Source organism: Balaenoptera acutorostrata, chromosome 4 (genome assembly GCF_949987535.1).
Source record: "Balaenoptera acutorostrata chromosome 4, mBalAcu1.1, whole genome shotgun sequence".
NCBI classification, from domain to species: domain Eukaryota; kingdom Metazoa; phylum Chordata; class Mammalia; order Artiodactyla; family Balaenopteridae; genus Balaenoptera; species Balaenoptera acutorostrata.
The window spans coordinates 76994054-77021583 of record NC_080067.1 but is presented as its reverse complement, the minus strand read 5'-3'; the positions used below and the strand labels follow the sequence as shown (position 1 = coordinate 77021583).

At 40.9% G+C, this 27530-nt stretch overlaps 1 protein-coding gene across 1 annotated transcript; it reads left to right on the top strand.

Annotated features, from left to right (window-relative positions):
* The first annotated feature begins 523 nt into the window (after positions 1-523).
* On the top strand, positions 524-27111 carry LSG1 (large 60S subunit nuclear export GTPase 1). Its single transcript, XM_007195156.2, has 14 exons — positions 524-685; positions 2335-2461; positions 6305-6425; positions 6605-6691; positions 7223-7309; positions 12669-12729; positions 13877-14053; positions 18336-18734; positions 19161-19262; positions 19409-19552; positions 19999-20122; positions 22492-22571; positions 23921-24094; positions 25587-27111. The coding sequence occupies exons 1-14, from the start codon at positions 587-589 to the stop codon at positions 25764-25766; spliced, it is 1962 nt and encodes a 653-aa protein (XP_007195218.2). The 5' UTR covers positions 524-586; the 3' UTR covers positions 25767-27111.
* Positions 27112-27530: the final 419 nt, after the last annotated feature.

The window sequence follows — 27530 nt, the reverse complement described above, 5'->3', positions numbered from 1 at the left end:
TTCCGAACTGCCATCCAGGCTGGGACTCTTCTCACCAATTCACAGCTCCGGAAGACCAAGTATACAAAAAGCTGTTTAGTTGCCGTGCGTGACAGCGGCGAGGACACACCTTAGAACACCGGCCGAAAACTAGCGCCAGGAAGCAACGCCACCTAGCGCTGCAGGAACACCCTTCACCCGGGCCTCCGCCTCCTTCTGACGAAAGTAGCCGGGAGGCGGGGCTAGTATCCCGAATATGAACGGCCACGTTTTCCATGTCTCCTAGTTCTACACCGGACGCTAAAGACCGATGCACAAGTTTGGAAGGTACCATTCTTTTAATTTAATCAACTTATCAAAATTTGAGATATTCCTAGGAATATATATTGAAAATTAAGTCCTCAGACCACTTTACATTTATTTTCCATCATAGTGGCAAATATGAGATATATAAGTGGCGATTTGAAACAATTATTGTGTTTCCCTTCAACTTCGGGCCTTAACTACTTGGGCTAGCTCATACGTCACTTCCGGAGATCTATCGTCTAACTGTCCAAAACACACGAGCGGGTCCGGCAAGGCAGATTCGTGCGCCGACGGGGCAGCTATGGGTCGGAGGAGAGCGCCGGAGGCTGAGACCCTCGGCCGGGCTCTTATCCGCCAGCAAGTTCAGCGGAGCCGTAGCCATCGTCCCACCGACTCCTGGGTAAGACCGTGTCATCTTTCCCAGTCTGTCTAGTTATGAGAGTCTGAAAGCTGTGAAGCTTGGGGTCAGAGGTCACAGGGAAATTTTCCAGAGGAAAATGATGCCAAAATAGGGTTTCTAAGGATGAATACAGTCGTCCCCCGTTAACCGCGGGGGTCGGTTTGGGACCCCCCGACTCCCCGCGGATACCGCAATGCGCAAATGTTCAAGTCCTTTAGAGCCTCCCAGGCAGATAAACAGGCCCTCCTTCTAGCAAGGCACAGGGCCCAGAGGTGGAGGTGGTGGTGATGAGGTTGCAGTGAGATCTTGAATGCCAGGGTGAAAGTTTGGTCTTTGCCCTGTAAGCCCTGGAAGCGTTTGGAAGTTTCTGCACAGGAAAGACATAAAAACTATTTTTTTGTATTCATTTGTTCAAAGAATTGACCCTCCAATAGACGCTGGTTGGTACCAGAAGTACAAAATAACTCAAATTCCTGCTTCATCCTTTTTATTCCCTAGTGGTTTCACTCAAAGCTGAACAACTTATCTCCAACGTTTGGCGGGCCTAATAGTTCCCTGGGCCTGGGAACGATCATCATTTTTAGGATCCTTGAAAAGCGGATGAAGTAGTTTGACTTGTGTTTGTCATTTTGACATTCATTCCCTCATGTATTTGAGAACTCACGAAGTTCTCTGTAAGAATCTGTGCAAAGTCAAAGGTGTCTCTAATTATCCATGTGCACTTCACACCATCTAACTTCCATCTGTGTAATCTGCAGAGTAAACAGCATACAGAGCTCATCAATATTCATCAGGTCAGAGTTACTCTGGACATTAGATTACCAGTAATTTTAATTGATTTTGAAGCAACTTGTTGTTAATGTACCCATTAGGAAGCAGTGCGAAGATTCGATTATGAATTCTAAAGAACTGGATTCTAATCCTTATGCTGATTTTTGCTGATTCTGTGGCCTTGGGCAAACCACCTAGCCTTTTAACCTTCAATTTTTTCATTTACTTGTACCTGTACAGAGTGTAGAGCTTAGGATGGTGTTTATCTTATCAAACTGTGGGTTGTGTCTGGAAATCAGTTCAGTAGCTCGCAACTAGCCAGGTTTTTCACCCTACAGAATAGAATTCAAGAAAATACCAGTCTGTGTGGCATGTAATAAAGTAACTTTGTTTCAGGATTCCTTTGTTTCCATTTTACTATGCTGAATGGTACACAGTTGTATCACTAAGTTTCTCACAGCATTTGGGTTACTATGTGAAATGTATTTCTTACTGGGGGTCTCCATCAAAAAAATGTGACTAACAGTGGCTGCCAGGACCAGAGTATATGGTATATGGGTTCAGGTTCTTACCTCTACCACATATTAGCTTGCCACTATAGGTAAGTTATTTTATCTAATTTAATCCTGTTTCCTCATCAGTAAAGCAGAGATACAATAAAATTTATCTTAAAAGATTTTGAAAATAAAATGAGAAAATAAATGGAGAGTAACTATCAAGAGGTAAGAAAGTGCTAATTTAAATGTTAACTCTTATTAGTATTGACTCTAAAGGGGCTGATACCACCCTCAAGACCATAGAATAGTTACTTGGGAGTTAGTTTGGATGTTAAGAGCAGAAGAGAGCAGCTGTATTACCACCTTGTGTTTTATTCATAGTTGCACACAAGTGAACTCAATGATGGCTATGATTGGGGTCGTCTTAATCTTCAGTCCGTGACTGAACAGAGCTCCCTGGATGAATTCCTTGCCACTGCGGAACTTGCAGGAACAGAGTTTGTAGCTGGTAAGTTGTTGCTGAGTGCCTACAGCACATTTGTGTCTTTGCTGACTATATACAAATAAGTCTACTTGGAAGTGTTTTGCCGATCCTACCAAACTCATAAAGGAGCTGTCTTTAATCCAAAGGCAGATATCCCAGAAGCAGTGTGGGCAGGTCCAGATGAACTCAACTGGGAGGTACAGAATGTGCCACAGTTTTCAAATTCAGCTCTAAAAGACACTTCAGGTTATCCATCATCATATCAAATTCAAGAACCTCAGTCTCTCATAAGGAAAGAGACCAGTCAACATTACAGTGACAATACCAGCATTTTTCAGAAAATGTTTTCTGATACCATTGTTAGAAGCAAAATCCTGGGCCTGCTGCTGTAACTTAGGCAATTTGAATTGTATTTTAAAGCACTTGTTAACACATAATAGTGAATTTTTCCATGCATGTAATTTGTTTTAATCACTGCTTTCCCTTTTTTTGTTTTTGTTTTTGTTTTTTCTAAGTACTTAGAAAACTGCCTGGCACAGAGACAGCATTATAAACTACCATCTCTATTGCTCTTCTCTTATTATAAGTGTTATTATGTTGTTTAGCAAATTCATTCATTTGTTCAAAATGCTTTTATTGAGCCCCAGCTACTCTCAGGTATTGTACTGGCTCCTGAAAGTATGGTGTTGACTAAGACAAATTTTGTTTCTGCAGAATTTTGTCTAAGGTGCTATAAAAGAAGTCTGTATCAGGGAATGGGGTCATAAAAGATGGAGTTGGTGTTCATTTCTGTCTGAAGGAAAACTAGGGCCAGTCAGGGCAAGCTTTACCCTGGGGCTGAGTCTTAAAAGATGAGTAGATGTTAGCAGGACAGGTGAGATGACACAGGACATTATACACAGGCAGGCAGAGCACTTGAAACTAAGATCTGAGCAGCAGTCTACTTTGTTCAGAAAACGGTTAGGAGCTTCGCCCTGTTGGTGCTTAAAGTACATGGGGACAGGATGTGATGCACAAACACTAGGGAGGAGGGCCAGGGCCAGGAGAGAATAAGGGCTTTAAAGGAGTCTTTAGAGGGATGTAAGCAAGTAGGAAACATTTTTTGAAAGATCACTGATGGATTTTGAGGAAGAAAAACTAGTTAGGAAACTATTGCTTTAGTCCAGCAAGAGAATCAGGCCAGAACTGAAATAGTAGTAGTAGAAGAATGGAGAAAAGACTAGGAACAAGATTTTTAGTGGGCTAGAATAAACCAGACTTTATGGAGGGGGTGGAGTAAGTGAAGAGTGAGGAGTGTCTTTTTGCATGTTAATGAGGACCCCTAAATAGCTTCAGGATGGGAGTTGGTCCTGTGAGCAATGTAAGTATAATTAGAAGGTTGGAATTTTTAGCCCCACTGGGGAGAGGAGAGGAGCTGGAGATTAAGTTAATCACTAATGACCAATGACTTGAACAGTCATACCTACATAATGAAGTTTCCATAAGCCTTTCAAAAATCGGTAAGAATTCCTCATTGAAATTAATTTCATGCCTTTTTCTCTTTTTCCTTAATAATGTAGAAGTGATAGAATTTTGTCTCAACTCTCTGTGGCCTTCAGACAACACTTGTCTCCTGGACACACAGGGCCAGGGACTTAACCTGGAGGCTACAAGTTTCAGCTGTCTGTGAACCCCTCAGATTGCAGGCAAAATTGTACGTGTGTGTGTGTGTACATAGTGCGTTTTGAATCAGGTTAGGTCCATGGTTTTTAAGCCGGTTCTCACATGGATGGATCCCTGACCTTGCAAAGGAGAGCAAAACAATGAGAAATGCTAAGTGTTCACTGGGAACTCTTTACTTTTAAAAGATGGCACAGGCCGTACTCACTTCTTATGTTCAGCAAGTAAGAGGAGGATGTGATACTGTGATATAATAAGAAATACATTTATATTTGGTCTTCATCTCTGGTTCCTTGATACAAGAGCTTCTAAAACCCTTGTAATTTCTTGAGTGGTAGGGGTGAGAGGAGTGTCTTTTGTTATTCATAATAAGGCCCTTGCAGCCTTACTAGAGTTTATGCTAATGAGGTGACCCGTGGGCCCCTAGGTAACTTCTTTGTGGAGGCTGATTGCCACAGGAAGCAACCCTGGGATTTGAGGGTTGGGATTTTCAGAAACTCCTCCCTCAACCACTGGGGAGCGGAGACGTCCTGGAGATTGAGTTAATCACCAGTGGCCAATGATTTAATCTATGGGGCCTCCATAAAAATACATTCAGAGATTTGGCATCTGAAGTGGGGAAGTCACCTGGTAGTTAGTGTCAGAATAGAATTGAATTGTAGGACACCCAGTTGGTGTCTGGAGAGTTGGAGAACTGGTTGTTGGTGTGGGAAAACCCACACATTCGGTGTCAGAAGTGTTGGTAGTAAAAACAGTTCAGAGACAGGTGGCTGCGTTATTGTGTGATTACCTCCAGCAGAACTCAGCATCGTTACTGAATGAGAACGAGAATGGATAGTTGGCTCAGTGCAGTGGGCCAAGGAATTTGATGTTTGGTCGGAGAGTGGTGGAATGGATGGACCATGTGGTTTTAGCCAAATAGGGAAAGAAGTGAAGCTGCAAGCTGGGTGGTACACTGGGAGAAGAGGAAAGAATCAAGGGGCTGGAGACGTTTACAGAGGTTGGCCCAAGCAAAGTGGGAACACTGGGTGGGAGATCACCATTGGAAGGAGGAAATAATGTGAAAGAATTATCCAGTATGGGGCTAAAGGGATGTGTATTCTGACTGTTGGTTGAGGATGACATGAATGAGAATGGTGACTGAATTGGCTGTACTCTAGGTCAGGGGTCCCCAACCTAGGTACCAGTCCTCGACCTGTTAGGAACCGGGCCGCACAGCAGGAGGTGAGCAGTGGGCGAGCGAGCTAAGCTTCATCTGCCGCTCCCCATGGCTCACAGTAGCGCCTGAACCACCGTTCGCATTACCTCCTGAACCATTCCCACCCCACCCCACCCCCCCGCCAGTCCATGGAAAAATTGTCTTCCATGAAACTGGTTCCTGGTGCCAGAAAGGCTGGGGACTGCTGCTCTAGGTGACTGGACCGTGCAGTATTGGTGGTCCAATGAGGGTAGCAGATTGCAGTCTTTGCTTAAAGGTTAAGAGGAACATTGCTGAAGATGTCCTGTTATCCTTGGATAGGACCTCCCCTTGGCATTTTGGTAAGAAGCTTAGCTGGCTTCTCAGGTGCTTACCTCAGTGGAGTCACCTGCCCAGGAGACTAGGTGGCCATGTGTGGTACAGTAGAGGGGCCTGGAGCAACTTGAGGGGGATAGAGCCCTAGAGCAGAGGTCTCTGCTTATACATAGACTGGGCGTTTTTTTATTCCTTTGAGTTCTTATATAGCTTAATTGTGGATGTGCATAAATATTTCATATAAATTATAGCTGTGTAGTAATTTACCAGTTCTAACTGGAGTGAGTCTCCTTGCTGAATCTTTGCTTCCCCCCTCACTCCCACTGGCTTACAGTTATTCTCCACATGTAAAATGAGATTGGTTGTAATGAATGTTTACAATCTCTTCCCACTCTTATTGCTTCTGTTTCCATGAAATGCATTTAGCATGTGGAGTTTTATAAAATCAGTACTTGAAAAAGTGGTTGATCTTTTGAAAGTTTTAGTAAGGCTCTGTTCTTGTGTTCTTTTTTGGGGGGTGGCTAGAAAACTTCCTTTAGAAATTATAATTAATTCAAGGCTAGGGGAATCTATCTAAATAAAGAAAGCTTAAATTCTGTTTTAGGTGCTCATATTTTTAGTTTTCTAAATAATGACCAACATTCACTCTCTATACTTCCTCTTAAATAACAGTACTTTTTTTTTCCTACAAACAGAGAAGCTTAATATTAAATTTGTGCCTCCTGAGGCTAGAACTGGACTACTGTCTTTTGAGGAGAACCAGAGAATTAAGAAACTCCATGAAGAAAACAAACAGTTCTTGTGTATCCCAAGGAGGTGAGTTGAATAAAAATATAGGACATTAAAAGGCATAACAAGGCCACTAAATACAAAATTTTTTATTTGGTGTTCACGTTTTTCTGCTTTCTTTTCTCAGCTGCTATTATTAAATCCCAATCTCCTATATTATTTTGGTAACTCATGTGGAATTTTTTTTTCCTTTATGATTGTTGCAGACCAAAGTGGGACCAAAAAACTAGCCCAGAAGAACTCAAACAGGCAGAGAAAGATAACTTTCTAGAATGGAGACGTCAACTTGTCCGGTGAGTGTTAGCCTACAGGAAGATTTGCCTTGAAATTCTGAGTTAGGCATTTTAGTGTGCTTGCATTGCTATTTGCATTTTGAAGGCTTTGTTCTTTTAAAAGGGAAATGGTAGATTTCATCTTATAAGTGCAAATTGGTGTGTGTGCAAACCACATTGCTTTGTGCACATGCATCCTTGCACAAAGATGGTGAGTTGATTGCTCCATTCCTGGCCTTTTCTCCTTTTCATACCCTTCTCTAGCCATTAGTCACCCTGGAGTTGATCACTGCTCTCTGGAGCATTCTTCCAGGAAGAGGTGTCTGGGAGAAATGTCACTTAATGTGTTAAATAAACTTTCAGGGCTTAAAAAGCTTAAGTATAAAATTTGCATTTGATTTGCATGTTGATTCAGCAGAAAGTATATAAAAATCACTTGACAGTTAATACTTGTGTACTTATTTTTTTAATGCAGTGAATTTGGGTGTTTATACTACTTGAACCCTACTATTATAATCTGGCAGAGGTATAAACTTCTCATTCTAAAACCAGGTTGGAAGAGGAACAAGACCTAATATTGACTCCATTTGAAAGAAATTTGGATTTTTGGCGCCAGCTCTGGAGGGTGATTGAAAGAAGGTAGGTTACCGTTTTCATTTTGTGTAAGGGGTATGTGGTGGTGGCGGTATATTAGATTGGGAAGTTATATATGTTTGTGAGCCCAGGGAGGGGCTGAGGGGACAGGATCAAGTTATGCACGGGGCTACTGAGAATTATTATAAAACCTGAAAGTATGATACTATATTTCTTTTTAAATATAAGGGGTTTTTGTTATTAGATAAACACATTGATAAACTTGCAAGAGTGGTGACTATCTTCTGTAAGATGAGTTCTGAAGCACCTGTAGTTTTTCAGCAAATGAGTATGAGTTCCTACCTGTAATACGGAAAATATGGCTGGGAAAGGGGTAGGTGTCTGCTTGCAAAGAGCAAATATGTTATGGGGGAGGCCAAGAAAAGGGCCAAGCTCCAGGGGCATACAGTTGGATGAAATGCAATCATTGCACTAAGGTATGAGTAAAATACAAACTGGAGTGTGGTTCCTGTTGTATTAGAGAGAGGATAGTGGGCTGAGTCAGAGCAGAGGAAGGAGCAGTTCGTAGTATTGGGGGAAATTAAGGAGTGATTTGTTTTAATTGGGCTTTGAAAAGAAGAGAATGCCTTTGATAAGTTGAGACTGTGAGATTTTTTAAGTCTTTTCCATATCCTGATAGCTAAAAGGTTTTTATTTTTGTCAAAGAGTGTATGAATTATTTATAAGGATTCCATAAATGAACCTTTTTTTTTCAACATCTTTATTGGAGTATAATTGCTTTACAGTGGTGTGTTAGTTTCCGCTTTATAACAAAGTGAATCAGTTATACATACACATATATCCCCAAATCTCTTCCCTCTTGCGTCTCCCTCCCTCCCACCCTCCCTATCCCACCCCTCTAGATGGTCAAAAGGCACCAAGCTGATCTCCCTGTGCTATGCGGCTGCTTCCCACTAGCTATCTGTTTTATATTTGGTAGTGTATATATGTCCATGCCACTCTCTCACTTTGTCCCAGCTTACCCTTCCCCCTCCCCGTATCCTGAAGTCCGTTCTCTAGTAGGTCTGCGTCTTTATTCCCGTGTCCCTAGGTTCTTCATGACCCTTTTTTTTTTTTTTTTTAGATTCCATATATATGTGTTAGCATACGGTATTTGTTTTTCTCTTTCTAACTTACTTCACTCTGTATGACAGACTCTAGGTCATCCACCTCACTACAAATAACTCCATTTCGTTTCTTTTTATGGCTGAGTAATATTCCATTGTATATATGTGCCACATCTTCTTTATCCATTCATCTGTTGATGGACACTTAGGTGTCTTCCATATCCTGGCTATTGTAAATAGAGCTGCAGTGAACATTGTGGTACATGACTCTTTTTGAATTATGGCTTTCCCAGGGTATATGCCCAGTAGTGGGATTGCTGGGTCGTATGGTAGTTCTATTTTTAGTTTTTTAAGGACCCTCCATACTGTTCTCCATAGTGGCTGTATCAATTTACATTCCCACCAACAGTGCAAGAGAGTTCCCTTTTCTCCACACCCTCTCCAGCATTTATTGTTTGTAGATTTTTTGATGATGGCCGTTCTGACTGGTGTGAAATGATATCTCATTGTAGTTTTATTTGCATTTCTCTAATGATTAGTGATGTTGAGCATTCTTTCATGTGTTTGTTGGCAATCTGTATATCTTCTTTGGAGAAATGTCTGTTTAGGTCTTCTGCCCATTTTTGGATTGGGTTGTTTGTTTTTTTGATATTGAGCTGCATGAGCTGCTTGTAAATTTTGGAGATCATAAATGAACCTTATATTTGAAATGATGCTTTTAACAAGGAGCCCTTAGGATGTGGGTTTGTTTGTTTAGTCCATAAAATATACCCAATAAGAACATTAGGAAACAGGGCGCTTTAACTGGGATTCTCTGGGAAAGAATATTAGCACATTTAGCACCGTTACTAAGAAAAAGGACTTGGATTAAATTTGTAGAAGTTATTTACATTTCCTTTTAGAGTGATGAAAATGATCTGGAATTAGATAGTGGTGATGGTTGCACCACTTTGTGAATATACTAAAAACCACTGAACTGTACACTTTTTAAAAGATGGATCTTCTGATATGTGAATTATATCTCTCTCTCTTTTTTTTTTAAGTCACTTATATACCTCCCCCCATCATCTCGCTCCCTCAGGGGCAGAGAGGGCTGTTGGCCTGGGATGTGAGGAGGTCAGAGTAGCAAGGCAAATCTCTAAGCCTGAAGAAAGGGGAAGCTTGCTCCTGATCGCGGGCTCCATGCAGGCTTGAATGGGGCTTGGGAAGACCCAGTATGGTTCTCCCAGGGAGCAGAGTGAGCTAATCTCTCCTTCAGGGCCTCATTAGCATTTGGGGTACATACTGCTGAAAATGTCTGTTTTCTTATTTCCAAAGATAAATGGTAACAATGTGAAATATTGAAACCTCACCCTTGAGGGAATGCCCCCATTTGCACGCTTATAGTTTACTATTTAATTGTAGATTTTCTCCTACTTCCTTTATTGTCTGTCTTCCCTCTGCATTCCTTTTTTTTTTCCTACTTATTCTGGTTTCTGACTTTTACATAAGAGGCCTTCATCTGATGTCAAGTGATGTTTGTTGTCTGTTCATATTTAAGAACAAAGCATTACAAAGCTGATGGACAGGACTTTTGTTTGGGTGGAGTTTGCCCACTGGTCAACTTCACTGTACAGTAACTGAGCAGGGATCAATTTTATTTTTTTGGAATATGCCAAGATGTCAGTATCTATGGGTGTTTTCCCTAGGATCAGTCAGTTTCTTAAAGAGGAGGACTGTCTCCTGCCAGGAACAGGGCTGAAGGTGGTGGTGTAATACAAGGGAGCTGGGCATTTCCATCATTTGGGGTGTAGACTTACGTTTAATCCTCCTCTCTTCAGTACAGCACCTCTTTCCCACCTTCTCCTGTGCTTGAGGTCCCAGTTCAGGAGCCTGTCAGGTTCATTTTCTCCATGGGTTCATTTTCTCCACAGGGGCTGTGGGGTGGCGTGCGGCTGCCTGGCTGAATGGAACAGGGGCGTGGACCTAATTGCTCCCTGCTGAGAGTGATTTCAGTCCTATACCTCACTCTCGCCATGCAAGCTAGACGTGTTGCTTCTAATCCTGAGCTTTCTCGGAGCTCTGGGGCGTGAACAGGCTCACTTCTCGCTGGGCTGACGTTTCTTAGTTGCTGTTCTTTCTTTCTCTTTGTCCTGATGAGTTCCAGTCTTTGCTTTCATGTTTTGCAGGCTTTGAGAGGGAACAGTGGTAGCCATATGAGTTCTTCCAGATTTAACAGCAAGGCCCTTCCCTTGCTTTTCATGCCCCTAAATAAGCAATTTGTTTCCCCAGAGTAAGCCTGTACTATTGAAACTTCTAGCTTCTATTGGATTACAGCATTACTTGCTCTTTTACTTTTTTGTGATATTTCTCTGTGTTTTTATAAGAGAGAACATGTTTCTGACTCAGGGAATATAGTTTATATCACACAGAAGTGGATCTGAGTCACATAGAAACATCAATAAAGTGACTACTGCTGTGTCTTTTAATAGGAAATATTTATTGATATGTTCTGTACAGCAGATGTCTCCTGTTTGGTAACAGGCTAGCTACGCCATCTGCCTCTTTAATTTCAAGAGTAGTTATCAGAAAAGATTTGATGTATAATATGTCATTGAAATGGCGGAAACTGCCAAGGCACGGAGGGCAGAACGCTGTATTCCAGTAAGACAAGGCGCTTCCATTGTGTTGCATCAACCCTTCCTGGTACATAGCTGGCACTTTGCTAGGCATCCTAATTCAGCACACGAAGCAAGCTGCCTTAAACTTTTCTTCTTTTCTTACTGGCGTGTCTAAGCTGGTTATTCTTTCTACCTGTTTGGTAGGTAGACATAATGTGTGTGGACCTTGTAATTTTAGTTCATTAGGCTTTGTCCATTTTTTGCAGTCATTTTTGCATTTACTGTTAAATCCTCACAGTTGGAAAGTGGTAGATATTACCTTAAAGAAGGAAATACTAGGACCCACTTAACTAGAGAACTTAAAAGCAATTTGTCATAAATTAGCAGGTCTGTGAGTTTCTTTGACTCACTAGATCATGCTGGAAATTTAACTATTCTGAAGGAGAATGCACTTTGTCAAAAGCTCTGCCCTAGGGGCTTCCCTGGTGGCGCAGTGGTTGAGAATCTGCCTGCTAATGCAGGAGACACGGGTTCGAGCCCTGGTCTGGGAAGATCCCACATGCCGCAAAGCAGCTGGGCCCGTGAGCCACAATTACTGAGCCTGCGCGTCTGGAGCCTGTGCTCCGCAACAAGAGAGGCCGCGACAGTGAGAGGCCCCTGCACAGCGATGAAGAGTGGCCCCCACTTGCCACAACTAGAGAAAGCCCTCGCACAGAAACGAAGACCCAACACAGCCATAAATTAAAAATAAATAAATAAAAAATTAAAAAAAAAAAAAAAAAAAAAGCTCTGCCCTAAATGGTAACCTTGATTTAATACATTTCCTTCAGTCGCATAGGAGCTACCTCAGGAAAAGCTGACCAGATACGGATTTGCGGGAGACTGGTGGAAGGTGGTAGCACATCCACAGCTTGTTTCCTTCCAGTGGCGGTCACAGCTGTCCCTTAAAGCAGCTTTCCTAGCCACAGGGTCTGAAGGGAGGGAGGATTGTGCCGGAGAAGTGCAGTTATTTATTCTTACAGTGCTCAGCTGCTGTCGTCCCCACTACATTTGTGAGGGATTCGAGGGGCTTGCTGTCAGCCGCAGAAAGTTTTCATATTGCTACATCATCTTACGTGTGATGGAAGGCGTTGGACTCATCATTCCTGCTTCATTATGGCAACTTAAGTTGATATTTTGCTGTTTTGTATTTTTGCCATTTAAACACATTCTTGGAACTGGTGGATGATGATTTGCTACATGTACACTTATCAGCCCTAGGTTTAAATAAGATATAGGCTTTGATGGTGGCAGCTGTGAGCAGGTGATATATTAGGGGTTTTTGAGGCCTTACTTAACACAAGTGTAAACTAGGCACTGAGTGTACAGTAGACCTCACCTTGGATTGAAGTCTTTGGAATACTCTTTGATCTCTCCAGGAGAGTTTACTAGAAGATACAGGTAAAAGTTTTAACAATGAAACATCATCAGAGACTACAAGCTCTGGTCCAGAGTGCTTGCGTTCTCATTCCAGCTCCCTCACTTAGTAGCTGGTGACCTTGAACAAGCCACTTAGCTGTTCTAAACTTCAGTCTCTTCGTATATAAACTGAGGATAAGTGTACCTTAAAATGTTATATCAGTGCTTAATATGTGGAAAGTGTTTGCTACTATTTCCTTTCACTTCACAGTGATTGGTGTACCTCACATTTGTTTTCAGTGATATCGTGGTCCAGATAGTAGATGCTCGAAATCCACTCCTGTTTAGGTGTGAGGATTTGGTAAGTAAAATGTGACATGATTCAAACTTTAAGTCCTTGGGCAGCAGTGGGAGGACAGCATCACCGATAGCAGTGACCCTAGGCAGGCCTTTGCACCCTCCTCTAGCTTTGTTTAATCTGGCCTCCTGCTCCTCCCAAGGTCAGGAGCCTGCATTTTGGGACTGTTTAGATAGATGTTTTCTTCAAACAGTTGTTTCCATCTGCAGGAAGGCACAAACACTTGAACTTTCTACTTTTAGAAGCCACTTTGTTAATAGGCATTTGCCAGTGTTTCTCATTTTTTAAGAGACTCTAGTTGAAATAGCATTTTGCTTACTTTAGCATATGCCTAGTCCCTTCACTTAGTGGGATGGGTAACATCCCACTAAGCTTTCTCTTCTCACACCGTAGTTATTACCTCCTGCGGTATTTTACAAATGAAGTAAGTGTGTAAAACACCACAGGGGGTAGTCATTAAGGTGTGAGGATCACAAGAAATAATGTGATACAGGCTTTCAATTAATAAGACACTGAACACACATGAAGTATTCCTATTTTTGTTTGAGGACCAGAGTAGGAATAGTACTGATTATTTTAAAATCCACTGGTGAATAACAATCTTAATGGGGAAGCTCTTATTAATTCAGCTTTCATACTTCTGGTATATTTCCTAATGGAGAGCTGTACTTGGGAATTAATTTAATCACTGGGTCTTGTTTTCCTTTTAGACTTCAAAAATAGTTTTTTATATTAATAGGTAAGATTATTATTAGCTATCATCACTTGGCTTGAAGATAGTCCCTGCTGGCTGACAAATCTAGTTATACAGTTCTTTATCTTTGCTTAAAAGAAATAATTCAGGGTTATTAAAGAGAGGAACTATATAATTTAAAGAAATAAGAAGCTGTTAAACTGGGCAGGAAAGCATTTCTTTTTACCCTCCAGTTTCTTATGTGAAGAGTATTTTTTCTAAGTATAGATGACCTAACTTCTTTTCAGAGCCTGCTGAAAGGATCCATAGAATGTATCATGATTAAAAATCTTTAAATTAGGAATGATTTAAAACTGGGGGCAGTAAAAACTTTTAGTCATAGCTGGGGATCTTCAGTATAATTAGCCTAATTTTTCCCCTTTTGGAGAAATATCTAAATATCTTTATCTTTCATAGGAATGTTATGTGAAAACAATTGATGACAACAAGGAGAATGTTATTCTGATAAATAAGGCTGACTTGCTGACTACCGAGCAGCGGAGTGCCTGGACCGAGTTCTTCGAAAAGGAAAATGTGAAAGTCATTTTCTGGTCGGCTTTGTCTGAAGCCATTCAACTGATTGGTGACTCTAAGGTAACCTGGGGGACTTTTTCAGGTTGGGTTTCAAGGAGGAGGATTTTGGCTTCTGTTAAGTGTGCTCTGGTTTTTTTTTTTTTGGTTTTTTTTTTATTGTTGATGTGTGGGGTTTTGTTTCTTTTTTCCCTAAGTGCTGTGATAGTTGGGTGATCTATAGAAAAAGTGAGTCACAAGGTTGCTTTCTCTGGTTTTTAAATAGTCTGCTATCCCAGGGGTCTATGATGCACACTGATAGTAGCTATAATTTTTTTTTTTTTTTTGTATATTATTTTCAACACTTTATCCTAAGGTCTGCAAAGTAGATGCCCAATACATTTTTTTTTGTTTTGTTTGTTTTTTTATACTGCAGGTTCTTATTAGGCATCAGTTTTATACACATCAGTGTATACATGTCAATCCCAATCGCCCAATTCAGCACACCACCATCCCCACCTCACCGCAGTTTCCCCCCCTTGGTGTCCATATGTCCATTCTCTACATCTGTGTCTCAACTTCTGCCCTGCAAACTGGCTCATCTGTACCATTTTTCTAGGTTCCACATACATGCATTAATATACAATATTTGTTTTTCTCTTTCTGACTTACTTCACTCTGTATGACAGTCTCTAGATCCATCCACGTCTCAACAAATGACTCAATTTCGTTCCTTTTTATGGCTGAGTAATATTCCATTGTATATATGTACCACAACTTCTTTATCCATTCGTCTGTTGATGGGCATTTAGGTTGCTTCCATGACCTGGCTATTGTAAATAGTGCTGCAATGAACATTCGGGTGCATGTGTCCTTTTGAATTACGGTTTTCTCTGGGTATATGCCCAGTAGTGGATTGCTGGGTCATATGGTAATTCTATTTTTAGTTTTTTAAGGAACCTCCATATTGTTCTCCATAGTGGCTGTATCAATTTACATTCCCACCAACAGTGCAAGAGGGTTCCCTTTTCTCCACACCCTCTCCAGCATTTGTTGTTTGTAGATTTTCTGATGATGCCCATTCTAACAGGAGTGAGGTGATACCTCATTGTAGTTTTGATTTGCATTTCTCTAATAATTAGTGATGTTGAGCATCTTTTCATGTGCTTCGTGGCTGTCTGTATGTCTTCTTTGGAGAAATGTCTATTTAGGTCTTCTGCCCATTTTTGGATTGGGGTGTTTGTTTCTTTGATATTGAGCTGAATGAGCTGTTTATATATTTTGGAGATTAATCCTATAATTTTTAATTTTTTAAAATTTTAGGCAGAAAATTGTATAGGAAGTTTCATACTGACCTTGTATGTAATTGCTTTTAAGAGAAGTCAGAACAAAAAGTCAGATACAACTGAATGTAGTAACTTCTCTGGACTTGATTAGACTCTCTTTTGACTTTGTTTTGAAAACAAAGAAATGAAGTAGTCCTAAATTAAGATATACCATGTTATTTTCTGTATCTTTTAATCCACTTTTTACAGAAACAGTTTAGGAGTTATTTTCTAGTAAAAATTAATGATAACCAACTATGAAAAGAAATTAGTAATAGAATCTTAGAGCTGGAAGAGACTTAAAGTCATATCTTTTCCTATCCACCTCCTTTCCTCTCACCTCTATTTATCAACTATTTGCTGACTGGTTAGTGTGCTGAGCTGGGTGCTATGAATACAGCACCCTCCCTTGGTGAGCTCACAAGTTAGCGAGCTCTAACTCTGTGAAGGAGTTCTTCCCTCCACCTCCCTGGCAGTCGCATGCTGTCTCTGTGACTGCTTTAAATGGCAGACACCAGGTGTCTCATTCCTTTTTATCTCCAAGGTTAGAAAGTTCTTCAGTCCAGTGAAGCTAAGTCAGCTTCCCTACCTTTGCTCTGAGGCCTCTTCCTCTCTGCCCCTGTTCTCTCTTCTGCAGAAGATACATTGTCTGCTTTCCTGCTCCTTATACACATGACCTCCAGAGCACTCCTCACCCTGAGCGCCTGTCTGCCTGTGTCAGACACCTAAAATGGGTGGCAGCTGGTTGAGTACAGTATTCCAGGTGTGGTTTGCCCAGGACATGTACTCTTATTTCTTGTGATCAGGATACTCCCACTAATTCAGAGTTTTTGTTGATTCACCCCCTTTCAAAGGAGCTTATGCTCTTGGCTCATTGAACCTGTGAACAACCACATCCCTCAAATACTTAAAAGAGAAGACTTACTAAGCAGATCTCATCCTATCTTTACATGTGGCAAAAGGTATTCATTTTGGTTTTAGCTCAGCTTAGGATCATGCTGTTCCTCTTAAATATTAGTGATTTGGGAACAAGGTAGAATCATTTTGCGTGTGTCATTTGCTTTTCTCTTCTTCCAGCTTTGAATGATCTGCAGATTTTGTATTGGCCCTTCTATATATTCTTTCTGGTCATTGATAATGCTGTTGAGTAGACCGGAGCCAAGGATAGAGCTCTGTGACCTTTTGTGGACTTAAGAAGCGCTCAGTACCAAGCATTTTAGTGTGATGCATACAGATGTATTTGAAAGGCTATAACAATAGTTATTCTGTTACTACTGTTAATAAAAACTAACCCATAGAAAACTTATTCTTAGCCAGGCACTACTATTCTGAGTACTCCATGTGTTTTAGTCATCTCATCTTTTACATCTGTGGTACTCCCTGACCTATCAACCAAGGAGTAGATTGCAAAGGGAAGTGGGATTTGTTTGCACCATCAGTTCTCAGGGAACCCTTGTTGCCTCCCGTTGCTGTCAGGGGAGGAATTGTTTGGAGGAATTTCCTAACTTGAGGAATTGTTTCCCTGTCAGACTCTGGATTAACAGTGCATGATTTATGGAAGATATTCTTTCTTCCTTTTTAAAAGTTGAACCCTATTTATTCCTCCCAGGTCTTCTGAAATCTGTTATTCATGATTTTCCAAGTCAAGTAACCAGCTACCATTGTGATATATCTAATCACATCTGTCATTTGAGTATCAAACATGAACTTATTAAAAATAGATGCTTGCTGTTTTCTCACCTATCTGAAGTTTGGTTCTTTCTCTGTGGTTGCTTAACCTTTCTTATTTTTAAAAAATAGGACATTTTTTTGAATTGAGTACTTTGGTTTTCTCTTGGCCATCTCTTAAATTGCACTGTGTTCCCCCAAAAGACTGACTTTTCCCTTCTTTCTTTCTATTTTTGATGTAACTACTGCAAAGTCCTTTTGTTGCCTTTATCATTTTTCCTGAACCAAAACTGCTTCTAGCCTTAGTTTTCCTGATACACATTCATGTTCAGTTTACATTCTTGTGTTCTGCAGAAGAGCACACAGTGACTTCTTTACATTTATTGCTCATTTATCATAGAAATTGCTTCCAATTCCATATTTCTTTTTGAGTTGCCAGGACTGACAATGAAGTCATACCTTTTTTCCCTGACATTTTTTTTTAATATATCCTTCCTAAAATGTAGGATGCCTGTTTAACTGAGTCCATCATGCCCTCTCCTGTGGCGGCTACTCATTGTAATGCTAGATCATTTGGAAATGATAGAAGGTTTCCATCACTTGTAAATCTGAATCAGTTCTCCCTTGCTGATACTAATTGGTAATAGTATAAATTATTTCTGCTTTGTTATCCCTAGGAATTCAGAAGGATTAATACACCCATGAATCGTAAATGATTTTTACCTTTCTCTTTCCAAAGGAAATCGTTGGTTGGTGAATAATTTCCATACGTAGAGTTGAGTTTTATTGCTCTCATACTTCACACACAGGGACCTATGCTCCATGGTGCTATGATTTATTAAAGGCAGTTATAAAAGAATAACAGTTTGCTTAACTATGCAAACCACTGTCTTTGAAAATGCAAATATACAGTGAAGCTCAAATTACAAATTATACCCTTCTTGCTTTGTGCAGAGAAGAGAATGTTAAATGTTTTATCGTTCATGAGAAATGCTTTGTTTTATTCTACAGCCCATTGCAAAAAAAATGTACTGCCAAGGAATTCAACTTGATACAGGTTTTTCTAGACCCTTGCTTTCTTTTAATAGGTAAAAGAGTTATCTATTAGAAAAGTAATACATGTTATTTGTACAGAGTTCAAATAATACAAAAATGTGTAAAGTGAAGGTCCACCACTCCAGAGGACACCACTGTTGATAGTTTGGTTATATCCTCATGCTATCTTCTCCCTCTATTCACCTTTTTCTTTCTCCTTCATAACTTTCCTTGTTCTCTGCTCATCTTAGATAACCAACTCTGAATGTTGTTCACCAGAGTGAAGAGTGCAGTTGTTACACACTTCTGAACTTTTGTGGTTTCTGTTATTTCATCAGGAAGAAGTAAACGGAGACAGTGGAGAAGCCATCACAGCTGAGTTTGAAAACTCCAGTTGTGACGAAGCTGAAATTCTACACAAAGAGACTGAACATCTTTCACTTAATGAAGTTGCCAGGAGTGATGAAGATGACAGCGAGTATGAGGACTGTCGGGAGGAGGAGGAGGAGGATTGGCAGACGTGTTCAGAAGAGGGCAGCAGCCCTGACGAGGAGGCCTGTGGCCAGGATTGGCAGGAAAGCTGCACTGTGGATTCTGAGGCTCAAGGAAGAAAAACCCCACAGAAGAGGCAAATACGCAATTTTAGCCACCTGGTATCAAAGCAGGAATTACTGGAGATCTTTAAGCAGCTACACTCTGGAAAGAAGGTGAAGAATGGACAACTTACTGTTGGACTGGTAAGATGAAATATGTCATAAAATTGTTCCGTGAGGGTCTGTATTCCCCATCCTTTGGTAGCTACACTGGAACTCCAGAGATCAGTCAGGCCCTGGCGTCATAGGGAACATTGATGCCCTCTTGTTGCCCACAGGCATCCTGGGAGCAGGCTGGGTGACAGGCAAAGCCCAACTCAAAGAATGAACTTTCTCAAGGCTTATATTGGTTACACCCCTGTTCATATTAATTATCTTCTACAGTCTCCCAGTTCATCCCTACCTGTCACATCACTTACAAGAGATACTAGAGTGAGAGCTTTCAGGGTTGTCTTCAGACTTCCAGTCCAACGTTCTTACCTTTAGATAGGCTTTTTAGATAGGGCAGGCTTTCGGCATCCTGTGATCCTTGCCAACTTATACTGTAAACATTCCTTCTGACCCTTCTAGGTGGGCTACCCAAACGTTGGTAAGAGTTCGACAATCAACACCATCATGGGCAACAAGAAGGTGTCTGTGTCTGCCACGCCCGGTCACACCAAGCATTTTCAGGTATTTCTACAGCATCGGCCTCTGTATTTCCTTCTCTGCCAGTTCCTCCCTCTGGGTGTTTTCTGGAGTTCTTTGCCACTCATGGGCTGCTCCTCTTTCCCTTCCTGTGCTGTATGCCCAGCATAAACCTCTTACTTGTCTTTCAGACTCTCTATGTGGAACCTGGCCTCTGCTTATGTGACTGCCCAGGCCTGGTGATGCCATCCTTTGTCTCTACCAAAGCCGAGATGATTTGCAGTGGAATCCTCCCGATTGACCAGATGAGAGATCACCTCCCACCTATATCACTAATATCCTCTGTGCTGTGCCAAAATTCTGGTTGTTATGTGTATATTAGGGCTTAAGAAAAATCTGGGTAATAGACAGGGGAGGAAAAAATAATCACTCCTTACATAGTTGTAAGGATTAGAAACAAACACTCGGTGCTTTATGTCTGAATTAGGGTCATCTCACAAATCTATAGTGTATTTACATAAAAATGTGTCATCTTTAAGGTCTATTTCAGAGATAATATTTTAATATTTTTAAAGGATACATTTGGAAGTGATCATTGTGCATAAGGCTTTGTTTAAAAGAGGGGAGCAAAGTCTTTTAAATTAACGAATAATCGTACTTCTTCTTTGGAGAGGTGAAAAGTTTTTTTGTCACAGAGGTGCTGAAATACCATGTTCTTAGAAGACACCATGGGGAGGAGGAGGGGGTCAGTTCAAAGAAACGGATTCCTTGACAATCTTACGTTTGCCAGAATATTCCAAGACGTGTTTTAGAAGCTACGTACGGCATTGACATCATAAAGCCTAGAGAAGATGAAGATCCCCAGCGACCTCCAACATCAGAAGAACTGTTGACGGCTTATGGATGTGAGTTGTGATTTATTTTAAAACGTGAACAAAATATAATAGTATAGCTACTAAGAGAAATACTCTGCCAAGGTACAAGTTCAGAATTTTTCCTTAGCATTTGTCATGTCATCTTTCAGGCTTGATATTTTTGTTGTCCTGTTGGTCTTGCCCACCAGGTGGCCTCCAGGTAGCTGACTTGGTCCAGCAGTAAAGGAGGGAGAGCCGGCCACTGCCTGAGTGGTATTTTACTTCAGTGTTAAGTGCTTTTTAGAGTTAGAGAAGGAGATGCTCTGTATCCTTTGCCTCTTCCCCAGGTCTTCATCATAGAAATCAAGTGCCTGGGAGACACATCTTCCCAGGCTCTCTCAGGCCCTTTCCTATAGGAGGCCTAGGACCCAAGTGTAGACACAGGGCTTCTGATCTAAGGCTATGTTGGCTTTTTCTTTTTCTGCATGGGGATTATCTTTGTCATTTCTCCAATTCATTGTGATTTATTTACCTTAAACACAAACTTTAAAGGTAATCTGGAAAGACGCGTATCTACCTAAAGAAAAAGCGGTGTTAAAAAAATTTCCATGCGTGTGTGGCTTGCCTTGTAAGGAATTGCCCCCAGCCGGGAAGGAGTTCAGGTTATTTGCATATTTACTGGCAGAGAAAGGTGATTTGATATAAACCACAGTTATATGGTTAAAATCAGAGCTTGAATTTACTTTAGTTGAGCGACTTTAAAGAGGATGAATACTAAGCACTTGTTGCAAGACTGCTGTAGTCACAAAATCATAGGACAAGAAGGGGCCTTAAAGATTCCCCCACCTCTCATCCCCCTTTTCGTAAGGCAAATAATCTGATATCAGAGCATGAAATGACTTGCCCAAGGTGGTGTCTGGTTAGTGGCATAGCCTCAGTGAGAACCCAGATTTCCTAATCTAGACCTCTCCAGTGTGCTAACCTGAAAGATGGGGAAAGGTAGACTTTGTACTAAACTTTGCATCTGGTTTGATTTCCAGATAAAACTGAAAGGAATGTGAGTCTTTTAAGATTTTTCATCTGATTCTCTCTGATGAAATCAAAGAGAGTGAGGACAAAACCAGTTTATAAAAACAGATGAGTAAACATTCTTAAAGTATTAGTGAAATTCAACATCTGTCCATATATTTGTTAGCCATTTTGTCTTCTGAGAATCACTTTTTTCTATGCATCATTTGTTTTTGTCGTAATGATTTGTAGGCGTTCTTTGTTACCTGTGCTGCAGATGTTTTTCCCAGTGTTTATTTATGGTTTCTTTAGCCCTGTAGAAGTTAACGACTTAGTAAACAATGTTTTTTTTTTGTTTTTTAGGGGGGTTTTTTGGGCTGCATTGGGTCTTTGCCTCTGCGCGCAGGCTTTTCTCTGGTTGAGGCGAGCCGGGGCTACTCTTCGTTGTGGTGCACGGGCTTCTCGTTGCAGTGGCTTCTCTTGTGGAGCACGGGCTCTAGGTGCACGGTCTTCAGTAGTTGCAGTGCATGGGCTCAGTAGTTGTGGCTCGTGGGCTCTAGAGTACAGGTTCAGTAGTTGTAGCGCACGGGCTTAGTTGCTCCGCGGCATGTGGGATCTTCTGGGACCAGGGCTCAAACCCATGTACCCTGCATTGGCAGGTGGATTCTTAACCACTGCCCCACCAGGGAAGCCCAGCAATGTTTTTCCTTCTTAGTTTTGTTGGGTTCGGTGTTTTACTTGGGAAAAACTATTTTACTGTAATCCTTTTTTTTTTTTTTTTTTTTTAAATCTTAGGGGTTTTTTTCCCCTTTTCCTAAATGTATTTTTGTGTACGGTTCTAACTATTGATACTTTCTTCTAAACTGAAGGAGCCAACATACAGCTAGTATGGGAGGGAACTGAGTTTTGAACCTGTCAGCCAAAGCTTGTGTTCTTACCCACTGTGCTCTGCTACTCCCTTCTAATTGAGTTAGTATTAAAGGGATCTTCGTTGTATGTTTGGGAAACTGAAAAAGGTGTAGACATATCATTAAATAAGAAAACTTGCTCTATTGCTTTGAGTTTTGCTAATAATATTGACGACATAGCATTGTACAAGTAGCCTCCTTGAATCAATAATTAAAATCAGAGAGATAGAAGAAATGACTGGAGTAGAGAGAGATTGAATGTGTCACAGCATGTTGCTAGGTGGTTGTCAGAAGATCAGATGTAACAATATAGTCTATTCTGGATTATCAGATGTTTTTTGGTAATGCTAACCAAAATATTTTCTACATTATTAATTGATTTTTTTTAAGGTTAAATAAGAATGCACAGTGTAATAACAGAAAAGACTAGATTTCCATCACCTCAGTTGTCTTTGTTGTGATGTTTTCTAACTTAGGTTTTGCAAAATTCATTTCTCCTCACAGGTATGCGAGGATTCATGACAGCACATGGACAGCCAGACCAACCTCGATCTGCACGCTACATCCTGAAGGATTATGTCAATGTAAGTGAACCCTGCTTCTCGTTCCTCTGGAATAAGTAGGTCTTCTTTCTCCACAGCGTATGTTTAGGGTAATGGCAACCAGCTGGGTTATAAAGGAGATATCGTCTCATTGATATTGTGCCATAACTGGAATTATATTCTTGATCCAGCAGAGCTAGCATCATATAAATCATAGAAGTGATTGACATAATATGAAAGAGATGAAGGTCTCTGAATACCTCTTTGCAGTGAAGGTGAAAAATTTATGTCTCCAGTTTTTCCATCTCCTCCAGCCCTTGGGTGTTTCTACTGCAGCTATATCACAATATTCCTTGTAGTGTAGCTGTTTATATACCTGTCTTCCAACACTTGTCCAGTAACAATAATAATCATAGCTAACATTTATTCAAAGCTAGGCCTGCTAGGAATAGCTCTAAATGTTTTACGTTTGTCATCTCATTAAAAATATGTAAGTCTGTGAAGTATTATTCTCCTATTACAAGTGAGGACGTGCTAAGTTTTGGGTTTTCTTCATCAGTAAAATAGGAATTAATAGTACCTATCTCTTAAGATTATTATGGGAAATAAATGAGAACAGTGTATGTGTGTGGAGACATACACACACACACACACACATGCATGCACATCACTAAGCTCAGTGCCTGGCACATAATTAGCCCCAGTAGTTTTTATTTATTAAGCTACTTCTTTCTACACAAAAGCATTCGAGGGGCTTAATTGGTTGTGAGGATTTCACTTTATTCCCTCCTCTTCTCAATATACCATCAGCGGAGCTTGGAGCATAGAAATAAAAGAGGGCAGCCGTATTCTCTTTTTTTAAAATTCGGGAGGAAAACAGTTAATAGAATATTTGTATAGATGAATTATTTAGTCATTTACCATTTGTAAAACTATGGAGGGTGGGGGAGATGAGTTAAAAACAACCACAGTTTTTAGAGTGTTTATGGTGGAAAGAGGAAACTTGGCACCCAGTGGACAACAGCAGCAGGCCCAGTGTCCCCATTAGTACAGCCACACTGTCCCACTACGTCCTGGCTTTGGTTTTGGAAAATATTCTCCTAAGTATAATCATATACATGTACTGAAGAGTACGATAAACAAGGTAAAAGGGGACACAGGGAAGATTTCGTTCTTGTGTGGGAGCTGTGGGAAGAGGTAGACCTCTAGAACACTAAGGATCATCATCAGGGTGTAAGTTGGGACTCTCCAGTTGCAGTGACCAAAACTCAGCTCAGCTGTCAAAAGGCCGAAAGTTCCGTCAGAGTGTGCACGGTGGAGAGGCCTCCTCTGTGGACTCTCACACAGGTGGCCCTGAGGATGTGCAGTTACCATGCATGTTGTCTTTGCAGGGTAAACTCCTGTACTGTCATCCTCCTCCTGGAAGAGATCCTGTGACCTTTCAGTATCAACACCAGCGACTCCTAGAGAAAAAAGCGAATGGTGGGGAAATCAAAATGCAGCTACGCAGAAATAAAAAAGCAAATCAGATTGAAAATGTAGTGGACAAAACTTTTTTCCATCAGGTAAGTTTTGAAGTTTTTCTTTAACTTCTGATCCAGTACATTTTGTAAAGCAGCTTTATTGAAATAACATTCACATACCATAAAATTCACGCTTTTAAGATATACGGTTCAGTAGGTTACAGTATATTTGCAGAGTTATGTAACCATCACCACTCACTCCAAAAAGAAACTCTGTACCCATTAGCATTCACTCTCCACTCCCCTCTGCCCCCAGCCCCTGCCAACCACTAATCTACTTTCTCTATATAAAGATTTGTCTATTCTGGACGTTTCATGTAAATGGAATCATACGCTCTGTGGTCCTTTGTGACTGGCTTCTTTAGCCTAATGGCTTCAAGGTTCACCCATGTATCAGTACTATATTCCTTTTTATTGCCAAATAATATTCCATTGAATGGATGGACCACATTTTGTTTATCCATTTATCAGTTGTTGGACATTTGGGTTGTTTCCACTTTTTGTCTGTTATGAATAATGCTGCTATGAACATTCATGTGCAAGTGTTTGTGTGGACATATATTTCATTTCTCTCGGGTATATACATTAGGAGTGGGATTGCTGGGTCATGTGGGAACTCTAAGTTTAACAGTTGAGGTACTGCCAAGCTTTCCAGAAGTGGCTGCACCATTTTACATCCCCACCAGCAATGTGTGAGGGTTCTAATTTCTCCACATCCTTGCTAAACTACAGAAAGGAAGTGATATTTAAGCTGGACTTTGAGGAACAAATAAAAATGTGTCAGTTGGAAGAAGCGGTGAGGGCCAGATTTCCAGGCAGAAGGAGTAGCATGAACAAAGGCAAAAAGTTGTGAGAGTGGATTTTTTCAGTAAAGGGCCCATGTTGTAGGTGGCCTTGTATACCATGTGAGAGAATATGAACTTGATTCCCCAGGCCACAGGCGGCCATCAGAGATCAGTGAGGACAGGACTAGAGAGATACAGAATGGAGAACTCTGATAGAAATGTGCACACTGGATTTGAGGAGTCTTGCAGTGGTCCAGTGGAAGCTGATGAACACCTGGGTTAGGGCAGTGGGGATGGAGAAGAGGGGGAAAGATGTACAAAGTTCTTGAGAGTGGAATCCACAGAACTTAGGGCCTGGCTGTATGTGATAGGTAAGGAAGACAGAGTGTGTGCCGTCTTCAGGGCTGGGCAGATTCTTATACCACCAGCCGAAATAATGGAGAGTCAGCTTCTAACTAACTTTGGGTTGCGGCCGGTTGAAGTTTGATATCGAGATAGAGATTTCCAGAAAGTAGCTGGTATTGAGTCTAGTTATAGACGTTGTTTGAAGCCATGGACTAAACAAAGTTGAGGACAAAGAGAATGAAGTGAAGACAAAACGCTGAGAAGCTTATTTAAGGAATGGGGAGAGAAAGAGGACCAGTGAGAGATGGAAGTCCACTCTCTTGGAGTTCTCCATAAGCAATCCTGTGTATATCCTGTAAAGGAGACTGCTGACATCGCCAATAATATTTTCTCTTATTTCCTAGGAAAATGTGAGAGCTTTGACCAAAGGAGTCCAGGCTGTGATGGGCTACAAGCCTGGGAGTGGCCTGGTGACGGCAGCTACTGTGAGCTCTGAGACGAAGGCTGGGAAGCCCTGGAAAAAACATGGCAACAGAAATAAAAAAGAGAAAAGTCGTAGACTCTATAAGCACCTGGATACGTGAACTTGGGCTGCAACAGAAGTAGCATCTGCACTGTGCGTCTGTGGTGCTATAGGGTGGACCCTGCCCTTGTGATTCACACCCAACAGCTGATATCAAGACCGAGGGGCTCCTCAGAGCACCAACTCCAATTAACAGGGTCGTCTTGGAGCCCCAGAAACCTGCTCCTGTAAGAGGCTGAATCTGAGATGAGGGAATGAATGATGTATGTTTATTTGTGTAAACATATATACAAATGCATAGTAATTTGTAAACTGGGAATATCTTGAAGAGATAGTAAAATTAAATTGCCACTTATGGATTTTTTATTTGTTCATGTAGCTACGCTGCAATTTTGACGTTTCACATTATTTAAACAATTTTAATCTGCTAAAACATGCTGGGATTTTAGATGGATTTTTGAGCACATTATGAGATTTGTGATTCTCCACCTCACACACATACCCAGCACACACCCCTAATATGGCAGAAGGCATATCAGATCTTGGAATAGGGGCTAGCACAGGTGATTTTTAAAAGCCCTTGAAGAGCATAATCCTCTGTTGAAAGTCACCGTGAGCCTCTTCCCCAGAGGGGAGCGTGGGTTTTTCTATAGCCAAACCCACAGCGAGTGAGGAAAGAGGCAGCTAAGCAGCTGGTTCTTGTTTTAGGTGTAGGGATCCTTGATGTCCTTAGCACTTAGGACCATCAGGAGTAGTTGACCGACAAGGGCAGTTGACCTTTTACAATCACCTTTATAATACACTATGGCTGCTTCAGCCTCTCACTTCTTTACTTTTGTCTCTCTTTTTCTCTGAGCCTCATTATTCCCTTAATTCAGATCCTTACCTTGTTCTGTGTCATAGATATTTTTGGAAATCTAATGGAAGTTATGGATGCTTTCTCCAGAAGAATGCACAGTCCCACCTACACAGTTTTGCAAAATGTATCAGAAGATTCACAGGTCCCCAAAGTTCATGAATTCACTGTTAAGAAGCCTTGCCTTGGGAATTCCCTGGTGGTCCAGTGATTAGGACTCTGCTTTCACTGCCAAGGGTCTGGGTTCTATCCCTGGTGGGGGAACTAAGATCCCGCAAGCCATGAGGTGTAGCCAAAAAAAAAAAAGTGTTATAATTTTTTTTAAAATTTTTTTTAAAAAGAGGCCTTGCCTTTAACTGACCATAATGTATTTGGTATATTTGAAAATTGTTATATGTGGGAAATTAAAAATTTTTGCTCATTAATAAGTATTCATTGACCAAATTTTAATTTTGATGAAGTCCAAATTTATCTTTTTTTGCTTTGGTTGCTTGTGCTTTTGGTACTATAGTTAGGAAAGTATTGGCAAATAAAAGCTTCCTAAGATTTACTCCTGTGTTTTTTCCCAAGAGTTTTAGGGTTTTAGCTCTTAAATTTAGGTCTTTGGGCCAGAGTTAATTTTTGTATATGATGTGAGGTAGGGGACAAACCAACTTCATTCTTTTGCATGTGGATATCCAGTAGTCCCAACACCATTTGTTGAAAAGACTAGCCTTTCCCCATTGAATTATTTTGATAACCCTGTCAAAAGTGGAACGTAAGTGTGAGGGCTTATTTCTCAATGTATGCCTTTGATATTTAACATTCATGGGTGTGTAACAATTGTGAAGAGTATCTGACTCAATTTCTTAGCACGTACTGCTGGTAAGAGATGATGTCTGTACAGGTGCCCCACCCACTCCTCATCCCTTATCCTAATTGGAGTTCGCCTGCAGCCCAATACACGGTTCCTGTGCAGACTCACAGCTT